Source organism: Lissotriton vulgaris, chromosome 8 (genome assembly GCF_964263255.1).
Source record: "Lissotriton vulgaris chromosome 8, aLisVul1.2, whole genome shotgun sequence".
NCBI classification, from domain to species: Eukaryota; Metazoa; Chordata; class Amphibia; order Caudata; family Salamandridae; genus Lissotriton; species Lissotriton vulgaris.
The window spans coordinates 731,409,393-731,431,800 of NC_141696.1; the positions used below are offsets into that span (position 1 = coordinate 731,409,393).

Consider the following 22,408-nt stretch of genomic DNA (forward strand, 5'->3'; position numbering starts at 1 on the left):
AGATCTACCAGTAACTGGGTCCTTTATCTTTTTAATAGTATTCTGATTAACCTTATGTTTTGCTGACCATGCTAGATATTTGCCTATAAGCTCATTCGCTTCGTATCTTTTCTGCAGAACTGCGTCATGCGCCAGGATTTCTTTGGAAACAAAAAACATTTTGTAAATTATGATTAGAATAAAGCAGCTTAATTTTATTTTCCCTGAAGGGTACTATTAAATATTGAGCCGTCAGATTAGAAAACGTATTCTCAAGCTGCGACTTTTCTTCCTTCTCTGTGCTACTCTTGTATGCAATATAATTAAATACTTCCCCTCGAAAAAAGCCTTCAAAGCTGCCAAAACTGCAAAAAATCGGAGCTGTGTTTCTTTTACGTTTCCAGAAATCCTCTAGAAGAAAACTCGTACTTGCCACCCATTTCTCGTCAACTAAAAGAGACTTACCAATGACCATCTAAAGGTTCGAGCTAGAGTTTGAATTGAAAATGTAATCGAAAATAATGCATGGTCAGAAAAAGGATTTTCAATAATCTCAGATTTGGTGCTTAAGAGAGCATGTGAGACAAGAAAAAAGTCAATTTGTGAGGACGAATGATATCTCTTTGAGTGGCAGGTAAACTTCCTCTCTTGGAGGAATTAGTCACGCCAGCAGTCTACCAATCTCAAAGTCACGTATCAAATCTTGACATAGCCTGATGGATTTAGGTTTAGACTGAGCTTTCTGGGGTCACGGCGAGTCAATAGCTGGACAAATTATCAAATTAAAGTCCCCCCCAATGACCAAATATCCTACTTGAGCAGTGGCAAAGTCATATAATTACGGGAACGACTCTGGTTAGTCTTCTATTGGGCCATAAAAAGTAACAAAATTAAATATTTGGTTGCAGATCTTCATTTGCAGCCAGATCCAACTTGCGTTATTGCCCTTCTGAACCATTATAATATCCCCCTGTATCTTTTTAGAAACCAAAATGGCTACCCCTCTAATAGCCGCATTTGCAGAGACAAAGAATTCATATTGAACAAAAGCAAGGGTTTTATCCCTAGGCACAACCTCCTTGTAATGAGTCTCCTGTAAAAAGATTTCATGGTCCTGGAAGGTCTCAAACAGGCCAACATAGAGCGGCGCTTCAGTCTATTATTAAAACTGTTCAAATTACAGAAAATAATCTTTAATGGTCTAGAAGTCATTTAAGGATAAAAGTAAAAAAAAAGAAATATCATTTATTGATCCTCTACATTTCTATCAAAAATTTGCTACATTTCATATTTTTACTCCCTGCCCTCTGTGACCCTCACACCCTTCCCACTCCCTAGCCTTCGTGAACCCTTCCTGGCCACTCCCATAGGATATAATTGTGAAGTTGTGACAGAGTAACATCTCCGCCAAGATCTAAATCAGGCACGAAGCTGCCTTGATACTCGGCATCCTGATATTCGTAGCACCGGCCACGGGCTTCTGAGCATAATTTTGGGCACAAGCACTTAATATGTTACAAATCAAGCACTGCCTATAGATATACCAACAGTCCTTTAGCTATAACTCAATTAGTTATAAAAGATGCACTACAAATGCTCTCCTACAATAGATTCTAAACACACTCATGCATGGCAAACCAGTGGGCGCTCTTTGCATGGACTCCTCCAGAACAAGGTTCTAGCTCTATCGAGTCTCCGTTAACAACTAGGCTTCATTCTATCTCATGTTGACCCAGCCACTAATTTACTGGGTCTTAGGTATGACTACATATGCTAGGCAGATTAACAGAAGTGATAAACTACACTTAAGAATGTTTTTAGAAGCAGCAAAATGAGAAAATGAGAATTCCTGTGCGACCTACCACTTTTTAGGATGACTTGTTCATCTGTGCGGTGAAGTGCCAAGTGTGGATACACAGTAAGAAGGCAGTTTTCAGCTGTCCCAGCAACCTGAAGTGGAAATCTAAAAATAAACACAAAAACAATTCTGAGAATGAGTGACCTCAACTCCGATTTACGAAAAATAAATGCTAACAGAATCTATTGTGGTATATAATTGAATCATAAATAACATGTTAATTTGTGGATTTTAGTAAAGCGCTAAGTTACTTGTTACTTTAGAGCACAAGACTGAAATAGCAAACAGGGCACGTAAACAGCACCCAGTTAAAGTACATCCAATGAGAGAAGACCCTGACTGATATTTTCATTGTAATCTGAAAATGCATGACAAGTTTAGTTTTAGTTGAGGAAATAAAGTAGTAAAACATATGTAATCTGGTTCTTCAATCTGGTTTGGACCCAGGACATTCCAAAACCTTGATCTTTGGACTCCATGAGTCTTAACCCCATTTATCATTATTTGAAGGCTCTTTGGGGATCAGCTGGGCAGTTGACAACCTTAAGATTTTGAGGGGGTCATAGAAGGATGTCAATATCTGCAGGTACCTAGGATAATTTCCTGAGTACAGTGTTTGAACATTGTAGAGATCCCTAATCCCACTGGAGTGCTTCTAAGGCAGACTTGATTTAGTCTGTCCTCTGAAGATTAAGTCTAGGCCTGGAATCCTGATTTGAGAACTTTTTGTAATCTAATAATGCTTTTTGCTGGAGTGCAGTGTGTATGATATTGTGATAATCAAGGTGTGCCATCACCAGCTTGTCAGCTCTAACCATTGGTGGATTCAGATCAAGGAGAAGCTTTCAAAGCTTGTTGCCACCACCTTCACTTGGTGAATGAATCAGAGCTAAAAGTCAAACATGATTCCCATTTTCTTCACTCTGTTGTTGCATAGAAGGGGGTCCAAGTTCAATGTCCAGGAAAAAGGTAAGGAATAAGAGGTTACTCTTCAAGAGTTATTAACTTAATCTGCACTCCAGTTATGCTCAGCAAGCCCTCTTTCCTCCAGAGGAATCATGTTATCATGCTATTCTGGTTAAATGATCCATTTTCCAGGTGGAATTTGATTCCAGTGTTGTCATTTTACAGCTCAATATTCACTTTGTATTGGTTAAAGAGTTGTGCCAGAATGCACAACTACATTTTGAATAGAAGGCAAAATAGGAGTGTGAACTTTGAGGAACTCTGCATGGGAGGAAGATTCAAGAGATTCTGATTGTAAGAGGTGCAAGCTTGCCCAGGGACGGTTGATGTTTTTATAAAAAGAGGTTTTCCAGGAAGGCTGCATAGTCAGAAGTGTAACTAAAATTGGTTCTAATGGAGCTGGGCAAGGCTTCAAACTCCTCTGCTGTTATAGCGCAGGACAGTGGTACTGAGACCTCATATTTTTGAAGAAGTTAGATGCTTGTGTCGAATCTAGTATGTCAACCCACAAAGTGAAGTCACCCATCATCAGAATCTCCATGACCAGTGTTTGTAGTTGTGGAGAAAGCAATTTGCATTTAGAAATTAGGTACAGAAACCTGGAGGATACCAAATCACAGACGGATGAGTTAGCAATTGGGCCTGATTCTAAACTGGGCAGTTAAACTATCAAATGATGCAGCTTGAATATCACAATTTCTGTAAAGATTAGTCAGTTTTATGAAAAAACGTTACTCCAAATAACCTCTTTGATTTTCTGACCACTTCTGTAGTCAGTCAAAATTAGTTATGTTCTATAAGTAAGCAATTCAATTTATAACACCTTTCTCATTCATAAAATTTAATAGAATTTTGGAGCAATGAAAAGTAAAAAATCCAAATAGCTGCTTTCTATCCTGAACTAGGAAATTCATCAAGGGTTTCACAAGAGTCCAATAACAAAAAAGGCTATAGGCATCCTAAATTCTGATAAGAAACACCCACTCTGTTTATTTATAAAGTTGTATCCCTCATTATTTCTGAACAAACATTCAGAGTAAGGTAATAATATAAAATAGTGTCACAGCCAATGTCAAGACAATGAGGACGCCAAATATCCAGCACCTTTTGACCCTATGTAGTGTGCCTCAGGGATGAGGATATAGATTACTGACAAAGCATAAGTAGTTCGAAACTGGTCTGGGATTGCTTGCATTCCCTACCATAATGGACTTGGATTGGCAGTTTAGACTAGGCTGTTTTGACTGGAGCAGGCCCAAGGACAACTTGGGGATAGCTAGGCTATGCTTGGGGTGGCATAGTGGGTGAAAAACAAAGGAATGTTGCCCAGGCAACTATTAGTAGCTCAAACTTTCTGCAAACATTCCACCTATCATATTTATGTTACTCAGTATTAATAACAAAGCCAGAGCATGTTTAGGGCTCATCACAATCTCTAATCATGCACTGGTAACATGAAACTATGTATTCCTACATCTCCCCAAGAAGAAAACCCTTGTGGTGTTTTGATCATTCCCTTCAAGGGAATGGTAAGGAGCTAAAAAATAAAATGGGGGATTTTTTTCAATAATTTACAATGAGGAAACATCAAGAGAAAAGCCCTGGGATGCATTCAGTATAATTATTAGACATAAACACATTTCTGCCAAGGTAGCCTAAAAGGGGAACTGCAATTAGACAAGAAGAAGTTTGAAGCTGAGTTTAAATTGGTGGAACAATCCTTTTAGGATTCGGGCTCTCTCAGAGACCTTAAAGAGTTTACTAGATTTAGGGGACACGTTGACCTGTGTGTAGCTGCACTGCCTTAGAGGTCTCTTTTGAGGCTCAAAGAATGCTTCTATTAAATAGCAACTAAGGCTAGAATGCGTTTGCCCACAGGCTACGTAAAGCTATGGAATGACAGTGGATATCCACTGTGATGGACTCTGCCAGATCTTTGGTGAACTCAGAAAAATGAAAGAGGCAGGTATACAACACATTCCTCTAAAAGTGGCACAATGCGAAATAAACAATCAGAATGCCATAACATCATTTCTAGAAGATTTGTAATTGCTGACTGTGAGATGGGAGGGCATTTAAACCCTGGAACAGGTTATCAAAGAAGAGAAAGTGAGAAACGTTATTAAAAACGTATTGATAAATGAAGAGCTAGGGACAGACGAACTGACAACCTAATTTGGCAACTGGCAATGCTGATTACCCATCACCCACCTATAGTGCATCTATAGAATTTATTTAGGGAGACATGAGGGATTGTGGCAATTATGAAAGCAGCCAATATATCTTTAAGATAAAAAAACACGGAAACTCAAAGAAAAATGTAACTTCTATAGACCAACTGCAATCCTTATTCTGGATATCAAGACCTACATTAAAGTTCTGGCAAACAGTTTGCAGAATTTTATGCTCTTCTGGGAAGATCCAGATCAATAAGGTTTAATGCAAAATAGGCAGGCGTTTGATGATATGAGAAGGGTGTTGCCTTTTGTGGACGTCTAATAGATGGAAGATCTCCATGATGATAGTAGTCGTAGGTGCTCAAAATGTATTTGATAGAGTTGACTGAACCTTCTTGAAGAATGTTTTAGATAAAAACCATTATAGGCCCCATATTGCAAATGTAGTTGTACAGGGAGATTGTGAAAAGTGATAGGATGTACAAGGATGACCCCTGTCACCGCTCTCTTTTTTTACACCATCATATAAACTCCTATACAAAAAATTAGGGTACTGAAGAAGTAAAATGAATGATTTTGGGGAATCATTTCATTAGATTTATCTACTTGTAGAAGATACTCCACATTTCTGGGTTCAAGGTACTCTTGATAAGTCAGAAATAGTGAGTTCATAGATCCAACGAAGGTCTCATGAAAGGCTAGATAATATTTTTGCCCTTTAGACTGGCTAGTTTTGCTAATAACTTTGGCGCAGTTTAACACATCTTCACAAATCTTTCCAAACAAATGCTCCTCCCCCTCAGCTCCTTTCTAGAAAGTTTTAGGATGATTTGTCATGTAAGGGGCAACAAAAAGGGGTGGTCGTCCCAAAACGTGTTTTACCCAGGCAAATTACCACAGGAATTTCAAGTAGTCATACAGGAACAAATGGCTGAACAGGATTACACTAGGTTTGTCAGAAAGCTAGTTCTTTATTCAAAAAGCGTACTTTTTAAGATTCGGTGTATATCTGTTCAGACGATTTCAAGAAATTAGCATTAAAATTTAAGTAATATGCGGACAGTTGGTAAAGGGGACTTGTCCATCCTGATTGGTTAGAACAACCTGAACAAAATGTTGTGGCAGACAGTACGGGACTCTAGGATATTTTCCCTGTGTCCGGAAAATAAAAATAAAAAATATTAGGAGGCAGGGTGAGCACATTCTGACTCCAAAGGGCATTAGAGGGGGTTCGAAAGAGGGGGTTCGAAAGAGCCCCCCTTTTGATTTGCGGCCACAACATTGACAAAATGTTGCACACTGAAGGAGAGGCAAGATGGCGGCCGCTTAAGTCGAGTGACCGTCACTCCCTGTCCTACCTGGGAATGCTGATGGTCCAGAGCTGTTAAGGAGAAGCCGGTGGAGAAGGGTAGCAGACGGCAGACGAAAAACGATACCCGGACTTCCAAGGAGACGGCCGGCAAAAAGCGGTGTTTTGACGAAGGGGAGATAATGCTGAGGGAGTGGGAGATCCAGAGGCTGTGGCTGTGGTCCGCGTGGCTTGCTATCACCGCCATTCGGAGCCTCACACACCTGGGAGCCTGGCGGGCGTGGTTGGCAGAGAAAGCCCAGAGGAGCTACGTCGAGTCGGCCGGCGTCCAGCACAGCCCGATGCCGCCTCAGAAAAATGGGAATGGGAACGGCCCCGCAGCTGTTTCAAAACCCTCGGGTGAAGCACCAGCCATTGTGATGAAGAAACAACTACTCACGGGAGAGAAAATGGAGAGGCTGGTGAAACGGGACAAATTGGAGAAAACTGGTCCTCGAGCTATGGCGGTGAGTGCAAAGAATCCGGGGCTAATCAAAGGGAAACCTCCTCCCACTTCAGGCTCTAAGGAGAATGACAGTGCTGGCACAAAAGACTATGGGAAACCGGGGCTTGTGGCAGTATTACCCAGGGCTATTGCAGTCGCACCGGAGGGGGCAGGGCAGGTGAAAGGAGTTACTGTCCCCGCAATGTTTGTTGGAAAGACCGAGGGGAAGATCGCTTTGGGTAAAAACTCCACACCAGCTCTTGCCTTAAATTACCCGGTCTGTGGGAGCTCTAAGGATGTGGTTAGGGATCAGTGTGTAACTGGGAGGCTGAAAACAGGAGCCGGGGTGACGAGAATTTTGGAGGTGAGGGAAAAGAGCAGAGTGGCGGTCTTGAAAATGGGTCACACACATTTACACACATTTATACACACATGCAAATATAGACATGAATACATATAAACATACATAAACACATATAAAAATAAATAAACACGTATAAACATATACATATATAGATATACACATATATGTATACACACATGCATAGATATACACATATACAATCACATATATATACAAACATATGCATACATATAAACACATACATATTTATATACACATATATGCATATATACATACATATATACATACATATTATATATATATATATATATATATATATATATATATATATATATATATATATATAGACACACATACATATATATCTACATATACACATACATATATACACATATACCCACCACCAAAACAATGCACGCGGCACTCTCCCAGATTAAGTTTGTAATAAAGATTTATTTTAGGCCATTGCCTGCTCCAACTACACCTATGCGTTTCGACCAGCAGGTCTTGGTCACAGTGTTGAACATTTGTCCTACTACACTTTCACATATTTATACCACGATTCCCATTAGCTCATTATGATGCATCATGGAAGAGGTAGTTTTAGTCACTATTTACATATTGTTTATTGCAATAACTTTCGTTTCGGTTTGATATTTGGCAAACAATAATAATACAAATACATTCAAACCCTTGTACCATGATAAGTGCAATTGATTTTACACATTTTAAGTTGTTAACATTTTCTCAGGGTCCATGCATCCCTGGCATTCATTTAGCATAAACCCCCGGAGAGGTGGTAGCCCTCAGGGAGGGGGGAGTCCGGGAGGCCCCTTCATTTAAAAATAAATAATGCCTGGGGAGGTGGTAGTACCTGAGGCAGCGGGGGAGGCCCAGTAATTTTTAAAGAGGCCCCGAGGAGGTGGTGGTCACAGGACATAAGCCCCAGGAGGGGGGGCCCGTGTACCCCCTCCTGTTTTGTATAATGCCCCGGGGACCTCGCCCACCCAGGGGCTGATAACTAACAAAGCACGGGAGCCTGCGCTTAATTTTTTTAAACATTGTCAGCTGGATTCTCACCACAGTTCCGTCCCCGCTTCAGTGAATAGGGAATAGGGAAAGCTAGAATTACTGTTCGTCTCTTTACAGATCTGAAGCAAGAAGGGAACTGTGGTGAGAATTGGCCAATATACACACATATTGTATCAAGTTAATAGATATTCTTTTTTATTGTACTTGCGGGCATGTCCTTTTATTGTGTTACAAATCAATAAAACACAATAAAATGTTGTTAAATAAAGATAGTGCCATGCAGTGTGCTTCTTTATACAGGATTTCTTTTATACACTAACCAGCAAATTTAACAATTTTGATATTCACAGGTATATTTCCTATGTTTGATGCTAGAATTTGAAATGCAGTGAATGTTTTTGGAGATAAATGAAGTTCAAGATGAGCCGGATATTAAAATATCATTATTATGCAGGGTGAACATTCCAATGATGAATACACACTTCAGGCATTCGACAAATGGGCAAACTATTTAGCTGTACAGTGAATTGTTTCTTCATACCTTTATGAATAATTGTTTCTTCATACTTTTATCCATCTGTGGATGCTTTGCAAAGAACAAGAAACTGTTACTGCAACATTTAACAAGCATTTGCAGTGCAATAGATCTCGGAGCATTAAAGTTTGAGTTATTGACATTCCGCCTGGGAACATCACGCGAGCCCGAGGAGGTGTAGGCCGTGCCACGAGGCAACCTGCGGCCTGGTGTGCCCATCGGGTGAAGTCGGAGCTGCTCGCTGAGGTTGGTGTTTCTCCCCCCCACCCCCCCGTGGGGCACAGAGACCTACCCGCAAGCCCTGAAAGAACTGCCCAGGGTGCCGATTGCAAATTCGGCCCAAACTGGTAGATGGAGCACGAAGCTAGCTGAGGCCTACTCTGCAAAGGAGGTGAGAAGTGGCGGCCGCTAGGCGTGTGGAGAGAGACATCAAGCGAGGCAAGCTACCGCGAGTGGGTTGGGCACTCACTACTCTGCACTCACTACTCTGCACTCACTACTCTGCACACTCACTACTCTGCACACTCACTACTCTGCACTCACTACTCTGCACTCACTACTCTGCACTCACTACTCTGCACTCACTACTCACTACTCTGCACTCACTACTCACTACTCTGCACTCACTACTCTGCACACTCACTACTCACTACTCTGCACTCACTACTCTGCACTCACTACTCACTACTCTGCACTCACTACTCACTACTCTGCACTCACTACTCTGCACTCACTACTCTGCACTCACTACTCTGCACTCACTACTCACTACTTTGCACTCACTACTCTGCACTCACTACTCTGCACTCACTACTCTGCACTCACTACTCTGCACTCACTACTCTGCACTCACTACACTGCACTCTGCACTCACTACTCTGCACTCTGCACTCACTACTCTGCACTCACTACTCTGCACTCACTACTCTGCACTTACTACACTGCACTCAGCACTCTGCACTCACTACTCTGCACTCTGCACTCACTACTCTGCACTCACTACTCTGCACTCACTACTCTGCACTCTGCACTCACTGCTCTGCACTCACTACTCTGCACTCACTACTCTGCACTCACTACTCTGCACTCAGCACTCACTACTCTGCACTCACTACTCTGCATTACCACTCTGCACTCACTACTCACTACTCTGCATTACAACTCTGCACTCACTCTGCACTCATTTAATAGGTCTCACCGTTTTCTGCATACTTTTGTGAGAGACTGTTCTATTTCCTTGTTAAATACTTCTGCATCAAACTGGGAAAAGGCAAGGGAGTCTGGCACTGGGGCTGCATTGCTTTCAGCTTTCAGCACACCCCTTCCCTGTCTCCGCAGCACCAGACAGGACAGCCAGGCAGCCCCTGATCCTTCTGCAGAACGACTTAAAGTGCCCCTTTCACTTAAACTTTCATCAACCTAACATGTTTTCAAAGGAACCGGAAACACGACGAGATGTGCAGTTTGACATTGTCTGTGCAGGAAGGGGAAATGTCTCTCGGTTAATGATCAGGGCGTAAATATTTCTCTGTTGCTATTGAGTGTGGGCCGTAAGGGTGAGCTTCTTGGGGCTTTATCATAGTCAGTGAGTTCTTATAGGGTGCTTAAAGGGGGTGCTTCCAATTCCCAATTGATGATTGTAGTGGGCGGTATGGGGGGGATGTTGTTTTCCTGTGGATATTCACCATGCGCTCAAAAGGAGGCTGTTGTCAACCTCTAGAAAATCAGTGTGTGGACTGAGGGGCGCTTATATTCCCATTTGCAAATGTTTCTCTGCAATAAAAACGTCTCGCAAAACATAATTTCAGGCCGCCTGTCACATTACACAGTAGGAGGCACTTTAAATATAGAATTGAGTATGCCCCCGGAATGCCGCCGCGGCCGCCCCGGAAGTCAGGCACGGTCGCCTGTGACGGGGGCGGAGCCACGTTCAGAGCGGAAGAGGAGGCAGGCGGAGTCGTTGCGTCTCGCGGCCCGGGGCTCCTGTGAGCGGTGTGGAGCCCCGGGGCCGCGCCAGCAGGAGGTTGGGCGCCGCGTGCTGAGCAGAGTCCCCGACATTGGCCAGGTAAGTTCAAAAAAAGGCTGGGGGGGGCTTGGTGCACTTGTGTGTGTGTGTGCGTGTATGCTCGTGTGTGTATGTATGCGTGCGACGGTGACGGCGGGGGAGGGAGGGAGGGAGGGGGGGGGGCCTCGGTGCACGTGTGTGTGTGTGTGCGCGCGTGTGTGTATGTGTCAGGGGGGGTGTCTCTGTATGTATGTATGTGCGTGCGTGCATGGGCGCTTGTGTGTGTGTATGCGCATACGTGTGGGGTGCTTGCGCTTCCCAGGAGACAGCGCCTGGCCACAGCGCGCGTGCCAGTTACAAATCGCCTGGAAGGATGCGCGTGGCCAGGACTGTCTCCTGGGACTGAGAGTCGCTGACAAAGGATCTCCTGGCGGACACAGCGCTGACGCGCTGTTAAACGCCAGGAGACCTAAAAAGTACCAGTTTAATCAGGGTGATAATCGAAAAGATTATATGAGAATGCTATGTATCCAGAACTATAGGAAATTGGGCTGGTTTCTTAGCCAAAAGGGAAGAGAGTTCTGTAGGGTGATTACAGCACCACTGAACCATTGCTTTAACATTTGTAAGGTATTGAATGGCTAAGTTTCTAATTGAAGTGATATTTGCTCATGAGACCTTGATAGCCACCAGAAATGTTAAGAAGGTTTTTCAGCAAGCACAGTTGAAAAAGGTTACCTAACCTCTTCTCGAAATGTTCTTACAATGTTTTAGATTTGGAGACATGCGGAAAAGTGATGGCACACTGAGGGATTACATGCTACTACAGAATCATTGGCAATCAAATGGTCATTATCACTTCACTTTCGTCTTGAAAAGGTTTTACAATGTACATAGATATTATTTGCATTTAAACAAATCGTGGAATTCAATGTCAAATATTCTTATGTGAATGTTAAAGGAATCACATTGTCAGAGTCTGTACTTTTTTGCTACCTGCTTAAAGATTTTTTTTTAAATGTGGCATAACACTGATGTTGGTATTTTAGGATTATTACTTTTCATAATATATTTGTAATGAATGGCGCTTTTACCCAGAAAGTGTATACTGGGGATTTATTTATTTATTTATTTTTATTTTTAGAGTTTTCTATAGCGCGAACTTGAACCGATTAGGTTATCAGAGCGCTTTACATAGCACCAGTTCCGTTACAAGTTATCACAGCAGTTTACATAGAATCAGTTACGTTGCACATTTCAGGATCTTGAACCGATTAGGTTATCAAAGCGCTTTACATAGGACAGCCTTCGATGATAAATAGGGAAATTCGGGTGATTTGATAAAGGCAGTCAAAAAGGTTGAGAAATAGAAGATTGAAATACCAAGGTCATTAAGTGACTTATGGAATGTGAACACTTCTGGTTTGGTGTCAAGTGACTGGAACAGTGCTTAATTTGAGCAGTTGGATGCAGATGGGGAACATCAACGCTCATTTTTGGGGACAGCACTTATTTTCCCCCTACAGATTTTGATCCAGAGAAATAGAAAGAAAAACACAAAAGAGGAGAAAGAAGGAAGAGGAGAAAGACAGAGTGCGACAGAACAGTGACAAAGCGACAAAGGAAAAATAATAATTTATTTCATTTTCCCTCGTGGTTCTCTGTTGAATCCCCCCCAACCCGGCCCCACCGACCCTCTGCTCTTACCAGCCCTGGCTGCACCTGGTGCTCCATCTCTTTCTTGAATTTAAGAACATTTGGGCATAGGTAGGAGGTAGCTCTATAAGATCGACTCAGAATTCAGGAACAAAACGATCTTGTAAATAAACTGGACCAGTGTGACTTGTTCAGGTAATTTTTGACTTGAAACATTTTTGTGAAGTTATGATGCACCAGGCTAAAGGTTTTGAAAAAAATGTCGTTTGTGGCTGGTAGCCAGTGTAAAGTTGATAATAGTAGGCAAGTGAAGTGCATGCTGTGGCAGTCAGCATACCAACCACATGGCTATATTTTGAATACATTGTAAATGAAGGAAGGATGAGACGTGAAGTCCTAAATAAAGTGAATTACTTCAGTCCAGATGATATAAAATCATAGCTTTGACTACTACTTGATAAGCCTTAGAGGGAAGGAAAGGAGTGATTTGACGTAGAGTTCCAAAATAAAAAAGACAAGAGGTTGTGACTTTGCTGATCGGGCCGAAAGAAAGAAGGTACTATCAAAGCAAATGCCAAGATTTTGAACTGACAGGCTGGTAGAGGCAGGTCGCTAAGGTTTCTTGGCCGGCAACCACTGGACCAAATACACAACAGTTATTCAAGCCACAGGTTAGGAGCTAGGGGCCATATTGCATACAGTGCCCCAGGGGTGCAATGGGCATGTGTGCGCCTTTTCTCCACCCCTATGGCACTGTAGTATTACAGAAATGGCCGCATGCGCTTGTGTAATACCAATAGCGCTGGTGCTATCTTAGGAGGGCATTATAACATTTGCATGAGGGTGTGGCCCCATGCAAGTGAGGGAAGCACTACCACTGCATGCGAACTGTATTATGGACACCGAAGCAAAGGAAAAGAGTCCATCAGGAGGAGCACAGTCAGTGCCTATCTCCTCCACTCTCACCTCGCCCCAAGGGAGCCTTAAGAAAAGGGTAAAAGAGGGATCCATGGACACCTGAATCATGGGCCTTGGGGGAGTACACTCACTAACTGCACCCTGCTGTAGTAGGATCCTGGAAAAAGAGCACTAGTGTGATGGAACCATACTGGTGAATTTTCACTAGGAGAGCCACCTCACTCTGAATTCTCTATATTTGTTTTTCAAGGTGAAGGAGAGCAATTTCAACAGGATTACAAAAAGGAAAAGTGTTTACAATGTTCACTTTTATGAGTAGGGAAACAATTTCAATAGCTACCTCAATCACCTCTGTTGAAGAAAACAAGGTCCTGAGACCATACTCCTCTCTTGTCTGGAAAAGAGGTCCACAACAACAAACAATGTCAAATTGCATGGAACTCGTCACAGCCCCATTACATCTGGCAAAAAGCAGGTGCACAGATGTTTAGAGAATGATTAATTATAAGAATTGACCCTTTTGATTTATTCAAGGTTAGCTCATTTTGGTTCAACCAGAAGCGGATCGTAGGGAAACATTATCGACTGGCATCTCAACCAGTTTCTCCTCCAAGGTATGGAGAACCTAGGTGTCATCATTATACATGTGAAATCGAAATTTGAATACTTAGTCTGCCAGAGATTTTATATAAACATTGAAAACAAGGTGACAAATTTAAAACATTTACAACAAACCACAAGCCAACTTTTTTTGTATTGATATAAACGACTGATAGATATCTCACTATTACTTAAGGAAAGAATCTACAGGGTGCTACAGATCCTCACCTGCCTAGAGCACTCTAGAAGTTGTTTTGGTTGTAAACCCACCCTCCTCTAATCTATTCTATATTTATGTGTGGAAAGGGACCATATTCATCCTAAATGCATTGCACTATGGAAAAACAATTAGAACAGTGTACTGTATGAAACCCACAATTTCTGCATGGTCACCTCAGATTTTCACCTTTTGCTGGACTCTATATTATTGCCAGTGGTCGCCTGTCTCTTTGCTCCCTATAAACATAGCGAAATTGGCATATTCCTCATCTGTATATTCAACTTACCTATAGGTCCCTAGTATATGGTACAAAATACAACCAGGGCTGCAAGTTATATTTCACTAGTGGGCTTTATCACCTATTGTGCCATCGACTACTGTAAAAACTCAAAAGGTGATGGGAGAATGCTTGCAACAAGTCTAATCACCGGCAATCGCTCGAGTGGCATTCCAACCCATCGTTCCTTTGCCCCCATGGCACCTCAGTTTTAACTCAGTCATAAGCAAATCAGTCTTGACCCTGCTCCTATAGGAACAGTCCAGCCCAAACTGGGAAGCCAGGTCCTTCCTGACCTGAAACACAAGCGGCCCACAACCAGTTTGACCTTGACTGGTGCTCTTCGGTTGGGTGTTTCTTGCTTCCAGTGTCACAGCGAACAAGGGACCCATGGCTGGTCAGACCCTTGGCCACATAGGGCAGTACATCAAACAGACAAAAGGTGATGGTAGGATACTTGCAACAATTCTAACTGCTGGCAAATACTCAGGTAGTGTTACAATCCATCATTCTTTGGCCCACCATGCCACCTCAGTTTAGTCCCAGCTATATGCAGAGCGAAAATGATCTTGGGTTCCTTGTGTTTCACTTCAGGGAGGACCTGGCCTGGCAGTTAAGTCAGGACTGTTCAGGTTGGGGCAGGGTCAAGACTCATTTGATATGGCTGTGTCCAAACTGAGGTGGCATGGTGGGCATAAGAACGATGGGTTGAGGTGCTACCCGAGCAACAGCCAGTAGTTAGATTTATTGCAAGCATTCCTCTCATCATCTTTTGTGTGCTTTAGGATCCACAACAGTGATAGTGTAAATCACAGGTTCGGGACTACCATTATATTCTAACTGGGGCAGTTTAAACACTGCAGTTTGCCCTACCAAATAACTGTTTTCAAAAGGTAAAAACCTTCCTTTTAAATATTTCCAAATCACCCTTATGTGTGCCTTGCAGCCCCCAAGGCAGGGTGCATAGTATTTAAAAGTAGGAAATGAAGAAATGTAATGTTAACATGTTCTACAGTGACTAGCACTCAAATACTGTTGTTCACTGTGGCAGGCTTAGCTGTCCTATGTAGAAAAACAGAATACAGATTAACATCCTAATACTGTACCTCAGTATTAGAAATGGGGCTAGCTAGAAAAATTATTAAACAACAATATTAAGAGTTATTAAAAAATTTGGCTTCAATGGTGAAGTATGATTTTTAAATAAATATTACGAAAAAGTAACTTTTAGAAAGTTAACTTTCCTGCCTGAAGTTCCTAGAGGCTAATCTGCATTTGCTATCAAAACTTCTCCCAGCCATGGGTTAGCATTTGAATAGGTGTGAAAGTGAAATGGCTTCCAGAGCAAACAATAGGTTGAACTGAATGAGCAGAGGCGACTCCTCTGAACCTTACAGAACATGCAGGGGAGGGGCTGTGAGCATCATTTTTAACAACACAGAGTTAAACCCTATTGGAGTGCGAAATCCTGCATGACAGGGCTGCTGGGTTTACATGTAACACTGGGGTGCCCTTGAAAGCAAGGAAACAGGAAACTAAGACAATTCTTGTATATTCACTGTCTGATTGCTGGAAGACCCTGCTTTTGTTCTACCAGACGTCTGACTCTGAGTTTATTGGGGGTACAGTGGCTCATTTAAACTGGATTTTATTGTTAGCTGTGGGAGGACACGAGGATTACAATTGTACATTCCCCAACCATACCCCCAGCCTACAGAGCCAAAGTTTAGTGTGGCCGAAGACTTTCACCATCTTAAAAATATCCAAACTTGATAGGGCTGGCCCCAGAAGTCAGTCCCAACCATTAGCTTGTTTCAGGAATTAATGTGGCTTCTCCAACCACTAACTTCAAGCCTGCTATTCGTTTCTTTTGCTTCTCCTGTCATCCCGATGGGTTTTTAAGTGGTGAACTGATTCTTTTTTATCTGCACCCAGGCTTCATTGCAATTACAGGAACAACAGAAAAACATGTGTGTGAGTGCACACAAGGCGACACCTTACAAATATGCAATGACCTAGAGAAGTGATCAAGAGAATGATTTGAATAAAATAGCAAAACTCAATATGGTACACAGTGCTAACATTTTTTAAGTTGATCCAGTTGAAACCACATAATACTGGATATGGCAGAACATAACATGCCAGTTCATTACTGTAGTGATGTTACTACAATGCCGTACTTACATTTACCAATTCCTATAAACAGCCTATTGAGATGTAATTTACCTCCACTAATCCATCTTTCAAATATGTATTACACCATACAGCAATAGATGAGAACTGACTCGCCTTGCTGTTTCTAGAGAGTAAAATAAGCTTATCATGAAAAGCTAAATGACCATCTACCTGTCCTACAGTTGTGGGGTTCCAATTATAACAAACCTGACTGAGAAGGAGCAATCAATGGGTTCAACCTGTTTACTAGATAGTCACAACAGAGGATCTATACCTATACATATACCGGTCAGTCACAGTCTTCCCTTTGAGTCTTTACTGGGTTTTAACAATTCCGGTGCTAGAACCTTACTGGATCGCATGGTTAGAATATAATCCTTTCAGTCTCGTGCAAACAAACATTGCGACCAGCTGTTTTAAAACAATGAGAATCATCCAACTCCATCAATATACAGGGTGTCTCTAGACTAAAAAAGTTCTAAAAAGAACGCCAGTGTAGAGACAGATCTTTCGTATCTTCACTTGCAACATTTCAGCTACCGAATATCTTGTTTAGTCAATAGGCAGACTACTACCCTTTAACATTTTAGACTATCACACTACATTAAGCTTCTTTAGATATTATGACCAATCATTTAAATTCTCGCCTGTCCATGAAGACTGCACGTAACTCACACTCATCGACCGAACACAACAGCCTTCTCATAACTTCAGACACATTAACATGTTAATGAGAATGCTTGCAATTAGCAATCGCACTTGATAAACAGCTTCAACACTCCAGTCCAGCATTCATCTGCCCAAGAGAGAAGCTCTCAGAGGCTTTTGAAGAGACTATATGAATTGTAAAACTACTCAATCCTGCTGGGATAATGAACATGGGGCCATATGTACCAAATGATTTTCCCATAGACAAAGAATTTGTTAAACCCTTTGATACATCTGGCCCATGGTAGCTTAAAATATAAACCAATATTAGTGGTACTAGTTATTTAAAAGAGGTGAACTAAACACTATGAGATGCACCCTCTCAAGCTCCTGGACCAAAACATGGAGAGAAAGGTCAAGAAATTGAAACAGTTCCAAAAGACCAATCACATTTGAAGTTGAGGAAAAACAGAATCATGCAGGTGGGGGGAGAACAGACTCAACCTACAAGATCATGACTCATCGCCATACAAAGATATGAAAAGAACAGTGGTTTCACATTGCTGTGACTCTCCTCTGATAGAGAAACGTATTGCCCACAAGTGCCTTTCAAGCAGAACAAAACAATATGCCTGTGATCCAACAGCACATATAGTGAGACACACCAACCAGCAGTGTAGTATACATTTAAATTCCAGGAAGGGTAAAACGAAATGGCGTTGAGCAAAAAAAAAATCAGCACCATTATGAATTTTTAAAAATTCCATTTGGAAAACGAATTCACAATAAACTCTGATACAACACTATCAAGATTACTGAGTGAAAAAGATCTTAACAAACCTAAAAAAACATAGCTGTAGACAGGCTAATCATAGATCCAGTAAAAATATTATTTTTTACATCCCAAAGAATTGTTGATTATAAGTAGGGCTCCCCATTTTATGGTATTTATTTCTTTGCCCTTTTCATCTGTTTTTATCCATATTTATTTTTTGGGCATTTTTTCTGTATTTATCCACATTTATTTTTGCCACGAGCAAAAGACGACGCTACAGCTAGTATTTTTCCACATTTATTTAAATTGACAATGCACACATGCGCCTGGTTGTTATTGGTCAACATAATACATTCATCGGAAAACTGTGCCATTGTAGTACACGCACATGTGCATTTCAAGAGACTTTGAGGACATTGAGGCTCTTTCTGGTTTGTTAATGAAATGAAGAATTATGTGGAAAACAGTTGCAAACTAGGATATTTTGCCTTTCATGTTTGAACTACTCTTGCGGGGCAGCGTCAGACAGGCCTGCAGCCCGTGGGCCCTTTGCAGCCTGTTAGGCACCCATGCTGGGATCTGATTGTGATGGAGACCAGGAGACGTGCCGATGGACTGTCTGCTGAGTGGCCAAAGAGGACTGGCATTCATGCCATTGGGCTACACTGGGGAAAGCTGAAAGCTTGCTCTTCCTGCTTTGAGAACCCGACCATCAAGAGAGGTTACTTCCAGCATTGTCACCCACCCAAGATGCTGCAAACCCAAATGATCCCCAGGAATGGACCCCAGAGATACCGACACAGGTCGGGAGAGCGGTGGCGGGGGGTCAAGGTGCCTCAGACAGCTCTCCGAGTGGGCGCAGCATCCTCCAGGCACGTCACGAAAGCAACTTCCCAGGCTGCACATGGGAGGGCGGACAAGTAGACGTAACCACTATCAGGTCAGAAAAAATACAGGAGGAAGGCAAAAAGTTCTGACCCTGCAAAAAGGGTTAAGTCCAACAGCACATATGTCCTGTGCACGAAGGGCACTTTGCTGCACATGCTAACTTTGTGCATGCCAACGCAGGGGAGCTGGAGAGGGTTCAAGGACCGACATAAACCAAGGAAAGGAGTTGCTAGACCTGCTACGAAGCTGGTTATGACAAGCAGAGGGTGAGTGTCAATGAGCATTCAGCTTTTGCGGGTAGAGGGGGCTGAGCGTGGTCACTTGTGTGGCTGGTGCTTGGTGACACCAGTAAATGTAGCTGGTGTGGACATGATGTAGGAGTCAGTAACCATGCACGGTGGTTGGTGGATGGGGGAAGTCTGTCAACTGTCACTGGCGAGGTTTTTGGAAGTAAATAAATAGCCACCTGAGGTCAGTAATCTCTCCGCCCATCTTTTAGACACCTTCATTAGGATAGTCGGACCCTGAAGGCTCTCAGACATAGGAAGTGGACTCTTAGGAATAGAAATGATTATTGTAGCTTTGCTTCAAAATTAGAACTTGCTCATTGCAGTGTGTTTCCGGCCACGGCCTCAATTAAAACAAGAGGCCACTATTAAAGCTATTCTGATGAAAAAACAAAACATCGTAAATTCTGACAGCACTCTTGGTCCGCTCACAGACTGCCTGAAACACACTAACCCCAAGCACTCTCACATTTCTCACAGAGTACTAGGTCCACCCTACTGAATCATTCTTACACTCCTAAAACAGCAGAGGTGTTGTTGCTTTACTGATTGTACTGCTATCTATACCCATCAGATCAGCAGCCCCACTGTACCAGAAGCACTCATACAGCCCCAAAAGTGAAAGACTTTTTGAACTTTATGGTAGCTATTGTACTTCTAGCCCTGGAGGTGAAGCGTTTGCTAATCTTGTGGTAACCATTTAACACCCAGCTTTAGAGATATTTATCTTTCACAAACTGTCTTAATCCTCTAATAACCTGCAGTTCCCTAAGGGCCAAATTGCTAAGCCTTTACAATATCCACGTACTTAGGACCACTATTAACTTCCCCAGTCTCGTTCACAATTTCGTACCTGTTCTTGCTCAATGTTAGTTAGCGAAATACTGGCGCCTCTTTACTCCATAGCCACAATGTCAAACTGCTGCTTAGCCAGCTCCCACCTCTCTGCTTCCCGTATTTAAACACTTCCCAAATTGCCGATTCTACCAGTGAACAGGACCCGATTCCAATCAGCTAAGTCTCATTTACACCCAGTCTCTAGCTAGTCCTTGCTCTAGCGACCTGACTTCACCCTTGCACTCACGCAGTAAGGCTTTCCTTGCTGAAACCCACCAATAGTGGTCATAGAACTACATGTCCCACAATCCCTTGTCACAAACCCTGGTGATACTCTTTCGTGCTGAACAAAATACATATTTACCAAATGTTTATCCACGCGATACCATATCATGTACCCACTATTAAAATGCATCCACAGTGCAATCCCATAACTCCCCCAATTTAAACAAACATAAAATAAGTGCATAATGGTTCATGAACTGTGTGCTGCACATTCCAATGACTTTAATGGACGCTGGTGCAGGAAAAAAGCTGTGCCAGGCTTGGCGTCGGTATCAGATTGGAGCGCCAGAGAGCAGCAGGACTTGCTGGCATTCGACTTTGCCCGAGGCCTGAATAATAGTTGGTTGGTGCTTGAAACTGGGGAGACCAGAGTGCATACTGCTGCCAGTGGGAGTTGCTGGGCAGCCTCGGACAGGCCCGCAGCCCGTGGGCCCTTTGCAGCCTGTTAGGAACCCATGCTGTGATGTGATTTGAGGCTGTCTGGAGGCGTCAGGGCCAGCCAGCCAGCCAGTGCTTTGAAACTCCCCGCTCCGTGGTGAGAGCCTCAAAACAAATCCTCTCATCCCTCACGAGGCAGCAGGGGAGGAGCCAGCCCGGCACAACTCTACGGCTGGCTGCAGCAGGAGGACGTTTAAAGCAGCAGGGAGGCTTTTCATGAGTGAAGAGCAATCAATGAAGGGCGAACAGCTGAGGGAGACGCACTGCATTCCAGAGGGACAGAATAATGGCTCTCGAGTCGGTCCGACCCCCATCCTGGCCCCCCTCCCCAGTTCATTACCCACCCACGAGGACGGAGGATATGAACCCCTGGTGCTGCCGAGGCATACAGGGGAACTGAGCCAATAGGTCCACATGAGGGCGCTAAAAGACCCTGACTGGAAGGAATTTAAATGAATTTCCAGGGGCGTGGGAAGGAAACTGCAAGCAGGCGGCAACATTTGCTAGTGTTTTGCCGTTTCTAAATATAAATACAGACAAAGGAAATATAGATTTCCATCTGTATTTATATGTAAAAATCCATAAAAACGGAAAATCAGGAGTCCTAATTATCAGCAAATGTTGAGGAAATATCACAACAAGAACAACTGGAAATCCTAGTTGATGTGAGAAACTGAAGATGGGGAAAACTTTTGTAAGGGATCAAGTATAGAGGTGTCATACAAGAATCTATATAAATGTTTGAAATTTAGTTACCCTTTGACAAAAAAGAAAAAAGGAATATTTGACATTCTGTACAACTCTAATGTATATGCTTTGCAAATTGCAAAACATTGTCAGTGAATGTTCCATGTGAACATCAGAAGTCATTTTTTTAGAACTACTAACAAGGGCACTGTCCTTTGTTGTGAACAAGGAATGACTAGGTTCTTTGTTAACAAAAACAATCAAGGGACAAAGCTGTTAAGCATTGTTAGAACTGACATCCTTAGGGTGGTCTACCTCCAAACATTTTTTTCAGTTTACCTCCACTTTTTGCTGTATCTCTGTGTATCTCTTTGTTGACCTTTAGGACTCTGAGCACTTTACCACTGCTATCACTGCTAACCAGTGCTAAAGTGCATGTGCTTCTTCCCCAAACATGGGGACATTGGTGTACACATGATTGGCATATTTACGTTACTTGTAAGTTCCTTGTAAAGAGGTATACCATATATCCAGGGCCTGTAATCTAAATGCTACTAGTGGGCCTGCAGCACTGGTTGTGCTACCCACACAAATAGCCATTGCAAGGCCTGTGTGTACAATTTACTGGCACTTCGACTTGGCATTTAAAACCACTTGCCAAGAATGAAACTCCCCTTTTATATTACACAGAAGTCATGCCTAAGATAGGTCATAGGTAGCTCTAAGGGCAGAGTGCTGTGTAACTAAAAGGTAAGATATTTACATTTAAGTTTTACATAACATTACAGGTAGTGACAAACAGCTAAATTAATTTTTCACTACTGTGAAACCTACTCTTCTCATAGGCTAGCATTGGGAATGCCTTAAAACACTTTTAAACTGTAATTTCTGATTAGAAAGGTGTAGCGGTATCATGCTTCATATTTTTGGAATGGCAATGGCAACTCCTCTTGAGTGTCAAATTTGGATTTAACATTACTATTTTAAAAGTGCCACTTTTAGAAAGTC

General features: G+C 42.5%; 1 protein-coding gene across 1 annotated transcript in view; it reads right to left on the bottom strand.

The window, feature by feature from the left end:
• CFAP47 (cilia and flagella associated protein 47) overlaps window positions 1-22,408 on the bottom strand; it is a 2,734,468-nt gene that overhangs the window by 2,354,103 nt on the left and 357,957 nt on the right. Inside the window, exon 27 of the mRNA XM_086934611.1 lies at window positions 1,842-1,942. Coding sequence (XP_086790737.1) covers window positions 1,842-1,942 — 101 coding nt within the window. The remainder of the gene's footprint in view (window positions 1-1,841; window positions 1,943-22,408) is intronic.